This window comes from Excalfactoria chinensis, chromosome 16 (assembly GCF_039878825.1).
Source record: "Excalfactoria chinensis isolate bCotChi1 chromosome 16, bCotChi1.hap2, whole genome shotgun sequence".
NCBI classification, from domain to species: domain Eukaryota; kingdom Metazoa; phylum Chordata; class Aves; order Galliformes; family Phasianidae; genus Excalfactoria; species Excalfactoria chinensis.
The window spans coordinates 4,913,326-4,930,554 of NC_092840.1; the positions used below are offsets into that span (position 1 = coordinate 4,913,326).

Consider the following 17,229-nt stretch of genomic DNA (forward strand, 5'->3'; position numbering starts at 1 on the left):
TGCTCCTGGAAAGGAAGGGATGCAGTCATGGTATGAGTCATCAGGATTTTGCTCTGGTGGTTTTAGGTTCTACAGTGCAGCCTTGGCTTTGTGCTGAAAAGCGTTCATCACTGCTGGTCTAATTAAGCCGACAAGTAACACGTACCTGCAAAAAATGAAGTGCGAGGGAGTTTTATGCCTGCTTGAACTTGTGCTGGGACAGATGTCTTTCTCTTCTAGGAGAGCTTGTGGCCAGCTCTTTTGGGTTCATGAACTCAAGATTTTTGCCTCTTTTAAGAGCTCAAAACATTCACTGTAATACCTAAAACCGTGCCAGGACTCAAGACTGTGCATGCCTGCAGCTGGAAGAAGAACATGCAGGACACAGCTGTTGAAAGCCTTTTCTTCCTCTCCACTTTCTTTCTTCCCTCCTCTGGCTGTTGTTCAGCTGCCCAGTGCCAGTGCTCAAGTGACTGGCTTTTGTCAGGGCTTGTTCGCTCAGGTTATGAGATCACATTGACCTGGAAGTATATTTATAAGATATCCCATGGTCCGTACAGCAACAAATGGAGTTGCCTGTGCTGAGTTGTACCTTAATTTGATTTATGTGCTTATTATTGGAAAACGTGTCCTTGCAGAAAGGCTGCAATATGTCAGGAACCCACTGAAAGGAAAGAGAAGTGAGATGCAGGACAGCTTAAACAGGCAGAAAAGCAGGTTTAGCTGAAGTGTACAAATTCCAAGGCTGGCAATGCACCAGATGATGTGCAATTTATTTATTTAATTAAAGGAGGGAGTTGTTAAAAAACATATGTACAGTAGTGTGTTTGCTTCCTATCTTTACAAAGAAAAGCCTGCTATCATTGGTTTTGACGGAGACGATAATTTAGGTGTTAACATCAGGAAATGCAGAAGTTAGAAGTTTTGCTCTCTGTTGCTGCTGTCCTGCTGTCATGTCACCATGGAGTCTTTTTTTTTTTATTTTATTTTTTTTTCTATTTTGTTTGTCTCTGTTTCTTTCTCTGTTTGTATAATAGGAGCATCAACACAGCTGTCTTTTGTATATTGAGCTTTGCCAGTGTAAGGAACAAGCAGAACTTGGAGTTGTTGTGGAAAGGATGCACTAATGCATGTTCTTAGGCAATTCAAGGGCCAAATTTGACGTTTCCTGCAAATCTCAGCTTTTCTGTATTGTTCTGTAGCTTCAGAAATCATTTCCTGTTGCTGGGCTTGAGGATTTGCGTCCTGTATTTCTACCACTGTGTATAATGCAGGGACAATTTGACTTCAGTGTCTGGTTGAGGTTGCCTGAAATCCATTTTCTCTCAAACTGACTGAGCATTTGTCACAATACTGTTGTTCTTTCCTGCACCAGTGACTCCTTCACCCTGCTGTTCCCTCTGCAGAGCCTGTGCAAGCAGTGAGACTGAGAGTGAAGCTGGAGATATCATGGACCAGCAGTTTGAGGAGATGAATAACAAGCTGAACTCAATGACTGATCCAACTGGCTTCCTGAGGATGGTCAGCAGGAACAACTTGTTGAACAGGTGAGAATGTAGCACTGCATTTGGAGATCAGCAAGGAGAATGAGTTGCCTTGGTATGACCTCAGAGTGCAGCTGATGACACTGGTGGTCTTGCTTATTCCCCTGTGCTTCAAGGACACAAAACAGCAGACCATGATGGCTGCAGTAACCATATGAATATGTCTTCACAGTACTGATTCTTGTGGAACATTAAGTATCTATCTTGTAAATAAGATCCACATCTTAGGATGTGCAGTGGTCACTTTCTCTCCTTCTGAGCAGAGGCATTTCCCTTCAGTCTTTTATCTTCTTCATTTGGTGCACTGTGTGGATTTCTCCCTTTCTCGGAGAGCCTTTTATCTCATTCCTGATGGGATTGGGAATGTCTTGTGCTGCACATTTGTCCAGCCTGGGACAGTTACTCACCAGGCACTCCACACATAGGTGACCAGTTGGGTCTTGGTTCTGTTCTACAGGCTCAAGTCTTACATGTGAAAGATAGAGAAGCCCTGCTAGCCCCTGGAAAGGCACAGATTCTTATTGCTTCCTTCTTTAAAAGTAGAACTTTTCAATAGAAAGGAGGTAGAACAGCAACTGAAAGCATCACTGTGCTTTCTTCTGAGACAGAGTGCCACCCACAGAGACCTTAGACAGGACTGTGTATTTCAGCTAGAAACCCAATAGAAGAGCATAGAAGAAGTGGCATCTTCATTACATTTCCAGATGGTAGTGATAGCTTACGGTAACAGCCAGTGAGGGCTTGTCAGCAGTTGTTAACTGGCATCTCTGTCCTGAGGGGCAGCCACGTCTAATTTTCTTTTCTCCTGGACAAGTTCTTTTTCTGACCGGCTGAACACCTGCAGAGGAACTCTGTTTTTATCCCTTCTGTGTGAGAACTGTGGAACAATTGAGCTCTTTGCTTATACACTTCTTGTGGAAGTACTTGTTTCTGCGGGTTGTAACTGTTGTACTAATTAGCACTAGCTGTGCAGTCTCCACTCATTTTCTACCTCTTACAGGGTGCTCAGGTTTCAGTCTTTTACAACGCTGCTGTTGAGGGCAAGCATTCAAAATAAAAATTGAAAACAGAAAATTTCCAGTGTCACCACTCCCATAATGGAGAGATGCTACATGATGCAACCCAGGGTTTCTGGCTAGGTCTGTGCTCCAGCATGGATTATATGAGCACAGGGGGGTACCCCAGGCCTTTCTCAGCTGGAAAAGAAACAAACAATCAGCCTGCAGTGCAGTGAGCAGTCACTGGAGCCTGTGAGCTGTAGTAACAGCATCACATGAGACTGGGAGCATCTTGTTGCTGCCAACAACTGGCCTGCTTTAATTCCCACAGTCTATGTGTGTATCTGTTCATGCTGCTGCAGTGGTAGTGAGCTATCAGTACTTCCTAATTCAGGGTCAGACAGACCCTCCAGGGGTATGCATGCCCCACTGATGATGAAGGTCTGCGTAGAAGAGAGGTTAAGAGAAATAAAGGGAACAGGCTGCATTTCTGTGCCCTGGCATAGAGCTTTGATGAGAAACAGTGAGCTCTCTGAGTCAGCAACAGAGTTGAATAGTTAGCAAAGTATAAACTGAGATCTTCCAGCTTCAGTCTCCTGTTCCCTTCTGTTGTGTAGTTGTTTTTCTGCCAGCTAATACTACCATGAGGTCATGCAGCTGGAGGTCAGTGCTGAGTGAATTGTTGCTGCTGTGGTGTTTCAGATGGTGGTAAGTAACACTGTGGTTCACAAACAGTGCTTGAAGGTATGGGCTCTGTTTGCCTTGGCTTCTGTGCTGCAGGGCACAAAGAGGAACAGGGCCTGCTTGGAGCCAAGAGTAAGAGTTTGCCTTTCCCACTGCCAAGGCAGGCCTTGCATTCCTTATGTGGGGCCTGAATGCAGTGCTCACATGTTTTGGATCCTCAAGGGAGTTTTCATGGCATGAGGCCAGCGTGAGTTCTTTCACGCACAGGAATTGCACGTGCTGTTAAGGACCCATGTCAAAATGAGGCCCTAAGAGATGCTGGAACTATTTGGAGCCATCCAGACTTCATTTCTGGTGATGAGCAGGTGGCTGAAAGAAACCCTTTGGTTTGGGTGAGTGCCCTCTGGCTGCTGTCATCGGGTAACCAGGTGATTCTGGCTTTTAAGTAGAAAGTAATATGATTATTATTCTTTTTATTTTGGCAACTCCGCTTAGAAAAGAAAGAATAGTTGGGTTTGGCAGTTTAAGTTAAGGACCTTCTGAAAACAAGTGGACTTCAGAGGAGAAAGGGGCACTGCAGGGACACTGCTGTGATCTCGGTGTCTCTGCCTGAGCTGCTGATGCCACTGATAGAGCACTGATGTGCAGCAGCTGCTGGGTGTTGGAGACAACTGTGGCTGCTTGAAAGCATCCATGGAGAGCTCATATCTGAATGCTTTTGGAGCTTCCCACTGCTTGGTATCGTGGCTGTGTCAAGATTCTGAATTTGAACGTGGTGTTGCATCTCTCGGAAAGCCTTTTTGAGACAGGCTTGCCAGGTCTGGATGTCCATTTGTCCCAAGGCTGACAGACCGCTGCAGCAGTTAAGTCTTATATTCAACCCTCCTGAATGGCTCTACAAGGTCATGAGTGGTATTTATCTTGACCAGAGCCCTAACAAGTGCCAAGACAAGAGCAGGCCTTTGCTGACTGCAGTATAAACTGCTGCCTCCAGCCCTAGTGCAGCCACATTCACTCTCTACAAGCAGAGCCAGCTCCTCAGAGGCTTACAGGCCAAATTAGTCTGAGCTCAAGGCTTGTGTGATGAGGGTTTTCTCTTCCATTCTCTGAGATTCTCAAGGGATCACTGCTTTGTTCCTGTGTCTCCAAGATAAAGGGAGGAAGCAGCATTAACACTGACATGCAGGCATTCCTGAGCCCCAGTTTGTTGTTTGCTTTGCTTGCTGCAAATCACCATTGCCTTGTACAAGGGGTTGTAAATAAGCAGCACTGTGCAGGCTCCGAATGAGACATATTTATTGTTCCAGATATCAGGGGAGGGAACACAGCAAGAGCAAGGTAGAAGTGCTCAGCCCTGCAGCTTTGCAGCATCCCAAAAGCCAGTGCTGGGGCTTTGTAGGAGTGTTTGCCTGAAAAATTATTAAGTCTCTTTCATTACATTGAAATCACTGGGATGTGGGCCCTGTACGGGTCCCTGGAGAGCTGCTCTTTTGGGAGGAAAGGGAGAGAGGGCTCCAGGTTCAGTCTGCCTGCTGCAAAAGATGTCTGTCAGCCTCCTACTATGGTTTTTCTCACTCTCCTTTGTGTACACACACAAAGGATGTGAAAGATTTATGACACTCCTTTGGTTTTCTTTTAATAAAAAGTCCTGTTTGAGCGGTGAAGGGATAAATCCGGATTTTCTTGGCTGTGCAAATAAGGTGAAGGGGGCTTTACTCATTAGAGCAATCAAGCTCCTATCCTCTGCAATAAATTAGTCTGTGAAAATGGCTTAACATGGAAGACGAGGCTTTGAGTGCCACCTGCTGGCACATGGCTGCACTCTGGGAAGGATGGAGCTGTTGGGCTTGGACCAGGGCTCTTCTTGCTGTCTGGTTCCTGGATAAGCAACAGAATATCTCTGCCATTCCCTGCTGCTATATCATATGGAACATAGTGGAGGAACGTGCCGTAAGCACAGGGGTCAGGGCACTGGGAATGCACAGGATCCACAGCATCAGACAATCACAGAATCAGTGAGACTGGAAGGGACGTTTGGAGATCATCCGGTCCAACCTCCAGGTTGGGATAACACAGTTTTTATTTCCTGATTAAATTCTAAAGCCTGTGCTTGTTATTCTTGAAACAACGGTGCTCTGCAAGGCGTGCTCAGCTCAGTCAGCTCTGCAGAGGGATTTAGGGGGGAGAACACAGTGCTGCAAGAGGTAAAACTGAGGAACAGAGACAAGGGGAGTTCTCCAAGGAGAGCAGCTGCAGCTCAGGGACTGGTGAGCATTGGTTGGTGGGTGGGAAGCACTTGTGTTGTGCATCACTTGATCTGTAAATATATGTATATATAAAAACACAATTACTATATTTTTCTTCCTTTCCTGTCTTAATAAATAGTTTTTATCTTAAGAGTTCTACTTAGTTTTCTTTTTTTTTCCAATTCTCTCCCCTATCCCACTGGAGTAGAGCAATGAGTGAATAGCTGTGTGGTGCTTTGCTGCCATTAAACCACAGCATGCCTAATGTGCTGATGAGGTGTGAGGGGTTAGTTGTGAGTCCGGGAAGCTGTAGCTGCTTTCCTGTCATATACATTGGCAAAAGCACATGGCACTGGAAAGCATCTGAAAGCTGGAACAGCGCTGTGCGCCTTGGAGACTAGGAAAGGAAGGAGGCTTTCTCTGTGCAGCAGCATCAGAGCATGTTCAAGGCTGGGGTTACAAAGAATATCAGATGCTTTTGGCCCCATGGGGACAGTGAGGCCCTCATGGGTGGCCTTTTATGCCAGGGATATTGTTTTTGTTACTGGACAGCCCCAGTGGTGACTCTGGTTGCACTTCAGGCCTTGTAGTACTATTACTGTAAAACATCTCATTTCCCTCCCTTCCTCTTTTTTAAAGGCCCACCTGTTAAAACTTTCTGGAAAATTATCCTTTTCATATGAAATGGTTGTTTGTGGCATTATGCCAAGGATAACCTTTCTGGGGAGCTCAGCTGCTGGATTAGACAGACCAGATTGGGGCAACTTCATTTCCTCCTTGGGGCCATAACTTTTTGTGCCCACACCATCTCAGGCTCCTTAGAGTGGCTGGTGTTTGTTGGTGCCTGGCAGCCAGGTGGAGGTGCTGGGGGAACTTGTGCCATTGCTGTCATTGTGCATTGTGGTGTGAAGCTGAATGGGAGAATAAAGCCATGGTGTGAAGCATCTCACAGTGCTCAGTCCTCTGCTTGGACAGACTGGGACTGGCTCTTTGGCGGTGTTCTGAAGTCAGTACAACCTACAGTGGACCTCAGGTCTCTGAAACTAACCTCTCGCTTGCCTTTATCCCACAGGAGCAGTCAGAGCATGACCAGTCTGTTCAGCAGTACCGTGTCTCCTGTCAAGGATGGAACATCTTCTCTTCCAAGGAGGCAGGCTTCCTTCACCAAACCCCCGCTCCGAGCGCTCTACGACTTACTGATAGGACCCATGGAAGGAGTAAGCTTCTAGATGTAGAGATTTGCTTACAGAAACTCCCTGTCACTTGGGAAAGCTGAAATGGCCAGCCTAGGGGTGGTTATAAAGCATGACACCTTCAGCTTGGTCTTCCCAAGTGAGACTGAATATACTGGGAGAGGGAAACAAAGGACCACTACTAGTCAGCTGCCAAAGTGTAACGCTTTTGATGAAGGAAGTGCGTCCCTGATTGCTAATCCTAATTGGCAAACTTGGCAGACTCACTGAGGAACAAATAGATCAGGAAGAGTGAAAAACTGTTATAAGTATGGGAAAAAAAAACCCATGCAAACTGAAAATTCTGCTGGGTGTGTGTATCTCTGGCTCAGATTCTCTGATTCTGTTGCCAACAGAATTGGAACAGTAGGTAAAATGGAGTATTTATTAAATATATATATATATTAAAAAGCAAACAAACATTTCTGGAAAACAATAACTCCCTGGTAGGAAGCTACTGCTTGTCAGCTTGGGCTCTGCAAAAAGTGGCAAGGCTGAATGGGAGCTGGTGGATTCAGCTGCAGAGCACGCGTCCTGGTTCAGCACAGACAGCCGGTGCTGGGCAAGCATCCCTTGGGGCTGCTGGTGTTGTAAACAGCGTGTCAGGCTGGAGCGGACATGGTTCACAGGATGGCTCCTGAGGCTGCTGTGTGTCAGGGATGGTCCTGCATCCTCGTCTCCAGTCTGTGAGCAGGACAAGCTCCAGAGCTGGAAAGAGGGAAGGAGGAACAGCAAGAGGTCAACAACTGTTCTTAATTCCTTTAAAATGAAGTTTTTCTCATCCTTCAGCAATTTTATTCCCCCTTCAAAAGCCAAAAAGCCATTGCAAGCACCTCACTGTCTTTCTTCAGCTTCCTACTGTTTGACGCTCTCTATTGTAGCTGACGTGTTTTTTGGCATTTCTGACTCACTCCCAACTCCCTTTGGAGGAAACCACCAGATTGAAACTTGTGTTTCTTAATGATGTTCATTCATCTTTGCTGCTGCTTGAGAGCTGAAGCTTGAGACCAATTGCAAATTCCTGTTATTCTCTCATTGGTTGTGAGATGGGGTCAGTGTATCTCAAGTTAATCCTCAGCTATCAGTGTATCATTGTGCAGTCTGGAAGTCTGCTCCAGATGGACCCTGAGCAAAGTGGAGGGAGAAATTGTGTTAGGACCAGGGTGTATAGTGATACAAGTAGCAAAATTCACCCTCAAACTGCACAATAGTCATTTATTTTCTGTTGGATGGTGATTATTCAGTGTGTGCACTTCAGGATTTTCTGATGTTACTCATTCATGCCGTGTTTTAAAAGTTTGTGTTTCCATTTGTGGTAGTAGTTCACTGCTGACAGCAAAGAAGATTATTCTGTTTTCTCTTAAATGGGGGCTGAGCTGAAATAACTTTGCTTTAAAGCTGGGATTTCAAACGGATTAACATCTGATAAATAGCAGAAGAGCGTTAGAACATGAGTGATATCTCTTCCAAAAAGAATCTAACTAGATCCACAGAAGTTTTGTGGGGTTATTATTCATGAAATGCTGCTTGTTTGAAAATATGCTTCCTGTTCTGTTGAAGCCCCTGGATTTCCAGATCAGAAGCACCCGAGTAGCTGTTTTTCTGATGTCAAAAGAGATAGTTGGTGCATCTGATGGAGTTTAAATCATTTAAAGTTAAAATTCTCATAAGAACGACAGTTCTACATGTTAGATCCTTCTCTTCATCCTGCATTGCACTTTGCAAAGTGGTCTCGTCTCTGGGAACACGGAGCAGCCTAAAGGGGAACAGAGCAGCACAGGCTGAACTGATTAGCTGCAAAGCTGTCAGAAGGAGGACCGACTCTCAGCCAAGCCTGGGCTGAAGCTTTCATCTTCAAAGCAGTAATTTATTTACCAGGACTAAATAACGCTGCTGCTCTGCCTTAGAGGTGTACGATTGCCTAGAAATGTAATGACAGTTTGCGTCAAAATCCTCAAGACATCTTTGGACCGTACTAATTCTATGTCTTTGTTTTTCAGGGCTTGATGCATTCCAGTGGGCCCGTTGGCCGTCACCGCCAGCTGATCTTGGTTCTGGAGGGAGAACTGTACCTCATTCCTTTTGCTCTCCTGAAGGGCAGTTCCTCCAATGAGTACCTCTACGAGCGCTTCAGCCTCATTGCAGTACCATCCATCCAGTCGCTGAATCCCAGCTCCAAGGTCTGGCACTGCGTTTTAAAACCTCCCTCTCACAGAACCTCTCTCCCGAGGTGTAAGTTCCTATGCATGCAGGAATAGCAGCAGCTCTGTCCTCCTACACAATAGAAATGGCAAATGTGCCACCTTCCTGCGGCACTCCCAGGGCAGACGAGCATGTCGGACACACGAGGTGCAAAGTATTCTGTATAGTTTCTGCAGTCAAAGTAAGTCAAAGCCAGCACCACTGGCAAATCTCACCAAAATATCTTCATGCTGATGCGTGGCAAACACTGTCAGCTTTTCTAAGGCCTGTGTCTCCAGGGAAAATATCTTAAGTCACTTTTCTTGCTGAGCAGTGTTAACGCTGCGTGTCTTGCCCTGTACTGGGTTAAATGCAGTCACTGAAACAGCAAAAGGGTCTGCATATCTTCTTTGTTACTGATGTTGAGAGTAAGGGTTTCTGGTCACTCTCAGGCCCCAGTAATCAGTTGCACACAGCACGATGCTGTTGGCAGTGGACATGCTGATCTTTGAAATACAGATGCTAGAAACCAGGTAGCAGTAAGTGTTTACAAATAATCCTCCCTTAAAGTGGGAAGCTGGGATCTTCTTTATATGTTCAGCTCTCCTACAGCCCTCCAGGATGAACTGGGCTAAATATATTCTTTTCTATTTTAATCTATTTATTGACCCAAGAAGTGAGGATAGAAATCTTGACTGTCCTAAAGCAGAAATACCCTTTGGAATATTTAAATGGAAAAAAACTAATGAAATACAGAGCTTTTTAAATAATTACAACATCCAGACTGCTGTTTAGAACCAAGGAGACAGATTGCTTTACTAGCAACACCTCAACAGACAGATCTCTGAACCCCATTTTTGCCTTCTTTTTCTCTTTATATAGTCCCATGGGAAGAAGAATACTTCTGTTTACTCCAGTTCTACCTCAATGGCAGCTGTCATAGGAAATCCCAAGCTCCCTTCAGCAGTTATGGATAGGTGGCTGTGGGGACCTATGCCCTCTGCAGAAGAGGAAGCGTATATGGTATCGGAGCTACTTGGCTGCCAACCCTTAGTTGGCAGTGCAGCGACAAAAGAGAGAGTCATGAGTGCCCTCACTCAGGCAGAGTGTGTCCATTTTGCAACCCACGTCTCCTGGAAGCTTGCTGCTTTGGTCCTGACGCCCAACACTGACAGCAATCCAGCCAGCAGCAAGAGTTCATTTGGGAACCCCTACACAATTCCAGAATCCCTTCGCATGCAGGATGATGCCAGTGATGTGGAGAGCATCTCGGACTGTCCTCCTCTCCAGGAGTTTCTGCTGACTGCAGCTGATGTCCTGGATCTGCGGCTTCCTGTAAAATTAGTGGTTCTTGGCTCTTACCAAGAATCCAACAGCAAAGTCACTGCTGATGGAGTCATTGGCTTGACAAGAGCATTCCTGGCTGCTGGGGCTCAGTGTGTCCTAGTGTCCCTCTGGCCTGTTCCAGTGGCTGCTTCCAAAATGTTTGTACATGCCTTCTATTCCTCCCTCTTAAATGGGATGAAAGCCAGCGCAGCTCTTGGTGAAGCAATGAAGACTGTACAGAGCAGCAAGCAGTTCTCCCATCCATCCAACTGGGCAGGTAGGAGGAATCTGTCTTTTGATAATCTGTGGTTTTTAGAAAGGGTTTTTATGCCAGAGAGTTTGAATTAAGTAAGAACTGATGATAGCAGGTAGCTGGGAGCAGCGTGTTCCCTGTGCTCACACAGAACTCAGCCCGTGTTTCAGGCCCTAATTCCGAGCATGGCTGAATGTCAGTGTCAGGGAGAAACACTGGTACTTCACTGTTCACTAAGTGGGCTGTGGACTTGATACAAGGTAAAGCAATTGCAAGGTGAAGTGTGTTTCATCACAATTGTTCCATGACTACAAAGAAATAATGTGCAATACAATCACTCATTCAGCATGTGTGTGAGATCTGTAGGGGGACATTTAACTGAAAGACAGTGTTATTCCATTTGTTTGAGCAGGAAAACAGTATTGATTTAATAGATGACAAGAAGCATCCAGAAGCTTTCTGGAGGTTCATTCTATAGAACCATTACATTTCATTAGTCTGAGCAGGCAGAAGTTACCTGCTCCTGTTTTGCATGTTTTCAGTAACAAACAGAGGTTCTCAGTCTTGTCTCATTTCGGTCTCAGTCTGACTCTTCTGAACCCTGCAGGCTTCATGCTTATTGGGAGTGATATGAAGCTGAACAGCCCCTCTTCACTGGTAGGACAGGCCCTGACTGAGATTCTGCAGCATCCTGAAAGGGCACGGGATGCTCTGCGTGTCCTGCTCCATCTGGTAAGGGAGGCAGTACTGCAGCACCCAGCAGGCATGGGAGGGGGGCTTGCAGGTCTGTCATAGTGAGATGAGTCTTTGAATGAAGAATGGGATGAGAAACACCCTGATGTGTAATAGCTCCCATTTGGATATGAACCTTCAACCCTTCTTTCATACCGTAAGTTGGTATCTTGCTAAATCAGTCAGTGTAAAAAGAATGGGACACCTGAAGGAGACTCCAGAGTGGATATGAAGTCCTCTGTTGTGTCATGACAAGAATCTTTCCCAGTCCCATCTGGTTCACATAAGCTGTTGAATTGGGTTTGTGCTTTAAAAATGAGATTATCATTGAGGTTAATTGTTTTGACAAGGAAAATCACTATGGAGATTGCAAGAAAGCAGTCATGGGAGTGCAGATCTAGTGCCTGAGGTCTGTGGGCAGACTTGGAGATGAGAGGTACTTCTGTTCCCACATGTGCCAGTCTCCTGCTGTGGGGAGCGCCAGGATGGAGGCCAAGGTGTCAGATGATGAGGATACTTATTCATGACTTGTAGTGCTTTTTTGTCTTTTTTTCTTTCCAGTATGTCTCCTGTAGCCCCACAGGAATGTGGAGTATCCATGAGATGATGGAAACTCATGAACATTGCTAGTCATTCCACTTACTGGGTTTTGTGGCCACTTCCCTCTTGTTACTCCTTACCATGTAGCTCTGCATGCTCTTGCCTGGTAATGAACAGTGTACTTAAGAGACTGGAACCTGAGAGTGAGTCATCTGGAGCAGACAGATGCCACTGCCCGCCTATTGGAAATGGTCACAATCAGGCTGGTTCTTAGTTCCTGTGGCATTCATTCACCCAGTGTCCCGGAGCACAGTGGTACTTGTCACAGTGATTTTAAACCTGTGGGTGCTGAGTTACTGGAGCCTCTGTTTTCAAGGGCACTTAGTCTTCTATGTACGACAGGTTCATCACCAGTCTAGCTGTCCCTCAGCGTGTTGTTCCTGCCTCTTTACTGTGTAAAACAATTTGGTTAGTAAAAATCATTTCTATAGTAAGCTAACGCTGTATTTTCCTCACAGGTGGAAAAATCGTTGCAGCGAATCCAGAATGGGCAGCACAACTCCATGTATACTTCCCAGCAAAGCGTGGAGAATAAAGTTGGAGGTATTCCAGGCTGGCAGGCACTGCTCACAGCAGTGGGGTTTCGCTTGGACCCTCCAGCCAGCGGCCTGCCAGCAGCAGTGTTCTTCCCCACCTCTGACCCTGGTGAACGACTGCAGCAGTGCAGCAGCACCATACAGTCCCTCCTAGGTAAGCAGCAGACCAGCTGCAGGCTCTGTTCTCTTACGACCTAGCAGACATCTGCCTTTTCCTGCCTTTCTTTGGTGTAAGTCTGCAGAATGGTGCTGCTGGTCTGGGTTTCTACAATAATGAAATGAAAGCATTTAACAGAATAGAGGTTCTAGAAGTAAACGTTAACTGAAACTGTTGTAGATTGCAATCATTTACTCCTGGGTCCAGTATTGTTGTAGATTGGAATCATTTACTCCCGGGTCTAGTATCTGAGCAGTATGATATCTCTTCCTTTTTTCTACAATCAGATGCAAAGCTGTGAAAAAAAATGATTTTCTGGAAATTGCTTCTGTTTCCAGAATGATTCAGATGGGGAGAGAGGTTGTAGGAATTAGCTGAAGTTGCGTTCTGTTCAGGTTGCTGCATCCCTAGCGGACAATAAACAGGTATTGAACAATCTGTTTCTGCTGGTGTTTTTCAGGTTTGCCTAACCCTGCACTTCAGGCACTTTGTAAACTTATCACAGCTTCAGAAACAGGAGAGCAGCTCATCAACAGGGTAAGTCGGAGGTTTTTCTCCAGTACCAGTTTCCAAATGGTTCATTCCAGGTCAGTAAACTCAGAAGTGCACAGAGTGGTTTATGCTGTAGTTTATCAGCTACAGAGACTGAAATTCTATATTTCCCTCTTTGTGTGAATGAAAGCGTGTGTCCAGAAAAGAAAAAGGTGGGCGTATGACTGGGCTGCATGGCCTTGGATCTCACAGCTCAGGGACGGAAGTGAAAACATAATATACATACTACAGTGAGGGAGAAGCAAAATGTTGATGCTAGGGTCTTAGAACTTACTGAGCCAATGCTTTTTCTGGTTTGAGTGCTCGTAGCTCTGCTGCAAGAGTTCACCTAATTTAAGAGAGATGTAATGCCAACCTGTGGCCATGGCACTCCCCCACACCTCAGCCCTCCCCACCTCCTTCACACTCTTCCCTCTTCCCTGTCTTTGTATCATTACCTAGAAGAACCTCACCTCACTCTGTGCCACCTGCCTGGCTAGCTTTCCCTTACATGTTTCTTACTGTTCCAGTTGCTCCTCTAATGAGGTTTATCTTGTGTTCATTTGCTTGCTTGAGTAAATGAACACACTACACATCGTGAACAGGTGAACAGCATACTTTATTTCACCCTTTCCCCATGCAAAGATATTATAGGGAAGTAGCATGGAAAGTAGCTGGGATTACCTCCGTGTGGTTTTATAGCGCTCCCAATCACACTGTGGCGTTGAGTCTGTCTGCACAAAATGCAAAATAACAGCTCCAGCTTTGCAGTTATCCATTAAGAAGTTGCTTTGTGGGTCAGTTAGCCTATGTCTGCCTCAAGGAAATAGTTTCTTGTCACAAGTTACAGCAGCACAAGGAATATTTCTAATGGCTTGTCTTTGTGGTGTTTTGTTTTCTTGCCTTGGCTCGTTTGTTAGTGCCCAAGACTTCTGTTGTCAAGTATCAGGGTTATTTTTTCCTCCTTACCACCAGAGGGAGGTTTGCTGTAAGTGGGATGTGATGAGGACAACATTCCAGTAAGTCTGTATGTTTGACTGTCCATGAGATTACTTCATGGTTGTCTTCTTGCCTCAGACGATTAAACCACTCAGGGGAGAATATTCAGACTGGCAGGAGTATTGCATTGTTTCTGCATATTTTCTTGAGTAGCCCAACCCATAGGCAGAATTTCCTTTTGCACAAGAGCCTCCCTAGCTTTAAGATCAGGGTTTTTCAGCTGAACTCTCACAACTTCTGCTGTTACTTGCTGTCCTTGCCTCCTCCTTCTCAGCAGTTCGGTTGGTGAGCAGCAAAGGTGCAGCTAAAGGAGCCCAAAAGGAGAAAAGACTTTGCACAGAACTGGAGCATGAACACTGTCAGTTCAGTTGATAGGTGTTGCTTTTATCTCTTTCCAGTAAGGGTGACTGGAGTTGTAAGGGAGCAGGTGCTCTTGCTGGTAGTGAAACAGTGAGGTGGGCAGTCTGATCTCTTGCTCTGAATGGCAAGTGTTGATTGTTTACAAACTGGAAGGCAGGAGCCACAAAAGTACCAACTCTGATGCTGCTACATATACAAGGAATATATAGGGCTTGATTACTGTTTTACATGCCAATAATGTATACCAGATAAAAGAAGGGTCTTTTCTATGTTCAGCCTTCTGCCAGAATGTGGGTTGGTCTGGGTATCTGCCTGCCTTCTGTCTGAACTGATGGCAATTTGCTGGGCAATCCCAGGTTCCAGCTGCCTCTTCCTACACTGCTGGGCTCCTGATTCACAGCTCAAGTTGTTTCCATTGCTCCCTTCTTTCTCAAAATAGAGCATCCTGCAGTCAGGATGCTGGTTTGCATGTGGATGTGTCGCTGCACTGCAGGGCTCCCTGTCACAGGCATTTTGTAGCACAGAGTAACCTGTGTTCTTTTCTCCTCTCTTTTCCTTCCTTGTTATCCGCTGCCTGAAGGCTGTTAAAAATGTGGTGGGAATGGTGAGTATATTACATGCACAGAGGAATGACACTGCTGTGCAGGATTAATGCCATTTCCCTGAGCTGCAGGGTACCATCTTCACCCTGCTTTCAGGCCTGGAATTTGATTAATGTGGAAAAAGACTGCGTAAGCAGTTGTGGGTTGGTCCTGAGGTTAGCTGGTCCCCAGTTAATGATTTTCCATCCTTCCTGCTCCAGCTGTGTTTTTGAATTAGATGAGGTCCTGGCACCTTAATTTGTGTCAGATCTTCATAAATACGTTTTTTTTTTTTTCTCAACTTTGTTACTCCCGTCCCTTGGGCAGTGTTGAGTAAATTCACTCCTGGGAAGCCATGGAGATATTAGGAAAGTCTTCCATAGCTTCATGTGACTCATTCTGTGCCCAGCTAAATGCTGAGAATGAGTTTTCTGGGCTTCATTTAAGGAGTATCACTCAGTCGTGGTACGGGCATCAGCAGATGTCTGTGAGCAGCCCCTTTGCTTTCACTTCCCCTGTGTTCCTGCTGTGCTTCCTCCGTGCTCAGTTTCCACTGACTACACCCCCAGCCCTCCCCCTTGTTCTGTCCCTTGATGTGCTGCTGTTCAAGTGTGTCTATAATTGCTGTCCCTGGACTGTTCTCTCTGCTCAGATCTTCCATCTCACTGTTCTGTTCAGGAGCAGCAGCTGAATGTAAGAGTGTCTCAGTGAGGGGCTGTCAGCAGTGCGTTTCCTTAGGTGTGACTGTCAGAAAAGCAGTGATTTGATTTGTAAGGAATGGATAACGTTTGCTTTATTTTCAGCTACATCAAGTCCTGGTTCAACTTCAGGCAGGCGAGAAGGAACAGGATTTCTCCTCTGCACCAATCCAGGTTTCTATCAGCGTCCAACTCTGGAGGCTCCCTGGCTGTCATGAGTTTCTGGCAGCTCTAGGTAGGAAAACACTTCTTTCCTTATCTTTCTGAAGCTACTGCTGGTGTCTCATATAGCAGCTTGAAGTAGTGATGAGCCTCACAGCTGTAGATTTGTTTGTCTGGGTTCTCTTTGGACTCTGCATCTCTGGATGTGGTCCTTGATTGCTCAGTACTGTGTGGCCAATTAACATGCACCAAGCTCTCATTTACTGGTTGGTCACTGATAAACAGGTTTTTCTGTCGTGTACCAGAACATCTCCTGAGTTCAGCAGATGGTGGATTTCAGAGTTCACAGCAAATTGGTGCTGTTGTAATTTCAGAATCTGGTTCTCCAGTTGTTCATATTGCATACTTGCTTCTGACTAACTACCTGAAGAGAACCAGTCATTCTTTTGGCTGGGCAATCTGTCCAATAGGCCAGAATGATAGTATGTACCAGGATCTTCTGACTTGGACCAGCAAAGGCTTTTGGGGAAGGGCATTGGAGGGAAGAGGCAACGCTGTGGAAGGAGATATCCAAGAAGACTGTTGGAAGAGCTCACAAAAGCCAGGCATCATTTATCTCACACTTTTCTGCCTCCTGCTTCCCAGGCCTTTTTGATAAACTCCATGGTCTCTGTTCTTCAGGGTCGCTCCTGTGGAAAAAAAAAATGGATTAATGAATGAATGCTACAGGCATGTGGGGCTTTGCCCTGAGGTGCATTTAGTCCCATCATTCCCTGATTATTCCATATAATTTGCAGTTAAAATACCAAGCAGTGTGTTTTGTCTGTCAGTTTGGACTGGTGTGCTTTGTGTATGTACAGATGTTCACAGCCCAACTCCATAGTGCTCCCATGAAAGTGTGCTAAATAGTAATAAAAGCAAACCAGTAAAATGTGTATTGCAGGTAAAGAGATGTTGTTCCAGAGAACTGCAGAATTTAATGTCTCTGTTCTATGTGTGTTTCAAACAAGATGATGCTTGTTTAGAGCATAGGATCTTTTTACAAGTTGTGGCTTTTTGCTCCTTATTCTGCTACAGGTTTTGACCTTTGTGAAGTGGGACAAGAGGAGGTGATTCTGAAAACTGGGAAGCAAGCTAATAGGAGGACCATGCACTTTGCTCTACAGTCCTTGCTGGCACTTTTTGGTAAAGCTACTTAGTGTAGTTTTTGCTCATACACTGTCTGATGATTTGATCAGAATCACTTACATTGAAATCTCACACTCGTTCCTTTTGCCGACATCACACATCCATCATCATACATGTATGCCATGCATCATTTAACAAGTGCAGCAGGCGTTTTTTTAATGTTAAAAGCAACATTCAGATCTGCCTGAAGACAAAGTTAGGAGCAAACAGGAGCAGCTGGAATATTTTGAGATATAAAATCC

At 45.4% G+C, this 17,229-nt stretch overlaps 1 protein-coding gene across 3 annotated transcripts in view; it reads left to right on the forward strand.

Moving 5' to 3' along the window:
- Nucleotides 1-17,229, forward strand: part of TTC28 (tetratricopeptide repeat domain 28) — a 120,367-nt gene that overhangs the window by 97,364 nt on the left and 5,774 nt on the right. For 2 of the 3 annotated variants that reach the window (XM_072350894.1, XM_072350896.1), the window contains 10 exons: nt 1,386-1,526; nt 6,524-6,668; nt 8,684-8,863; nt 9,747-10,467; nt 11,051-11,175; nt 12,234-12,465; nt 12,929-13,005; nt 14,939-14,962; nt 15,743-15,872; nt 16,877-16,984. In XM_072350894.1, coding sequence (XP_072206995.1) covers nt 1,386-1,526; nt 6,524-6,668; nt 8,684-8,863; nt 9,747-10,467; nt 11,051-11,175; nt 12,234-12,465; nt 12,929-13,005; nt 14,939-14,962; nt 15,743-15,872; nt 16,877-16,984 — 1,883 coding nt within the window. The remainder of the gene's footprint in view (nt 1-1,385; nt 1,527-6,523; nt 6,669-8,683; nt 8,864-9,746; nt 10,468-11,050; nt 11,176-12,233; nt 12,466-12,928; nt 13,006-14,938; nt 14,963-15,742; nt 15,873-16,876; nt 16,985-17,229) is intronic. The other variant, XM_072350895.1, reaches the window with a different exon arrangement.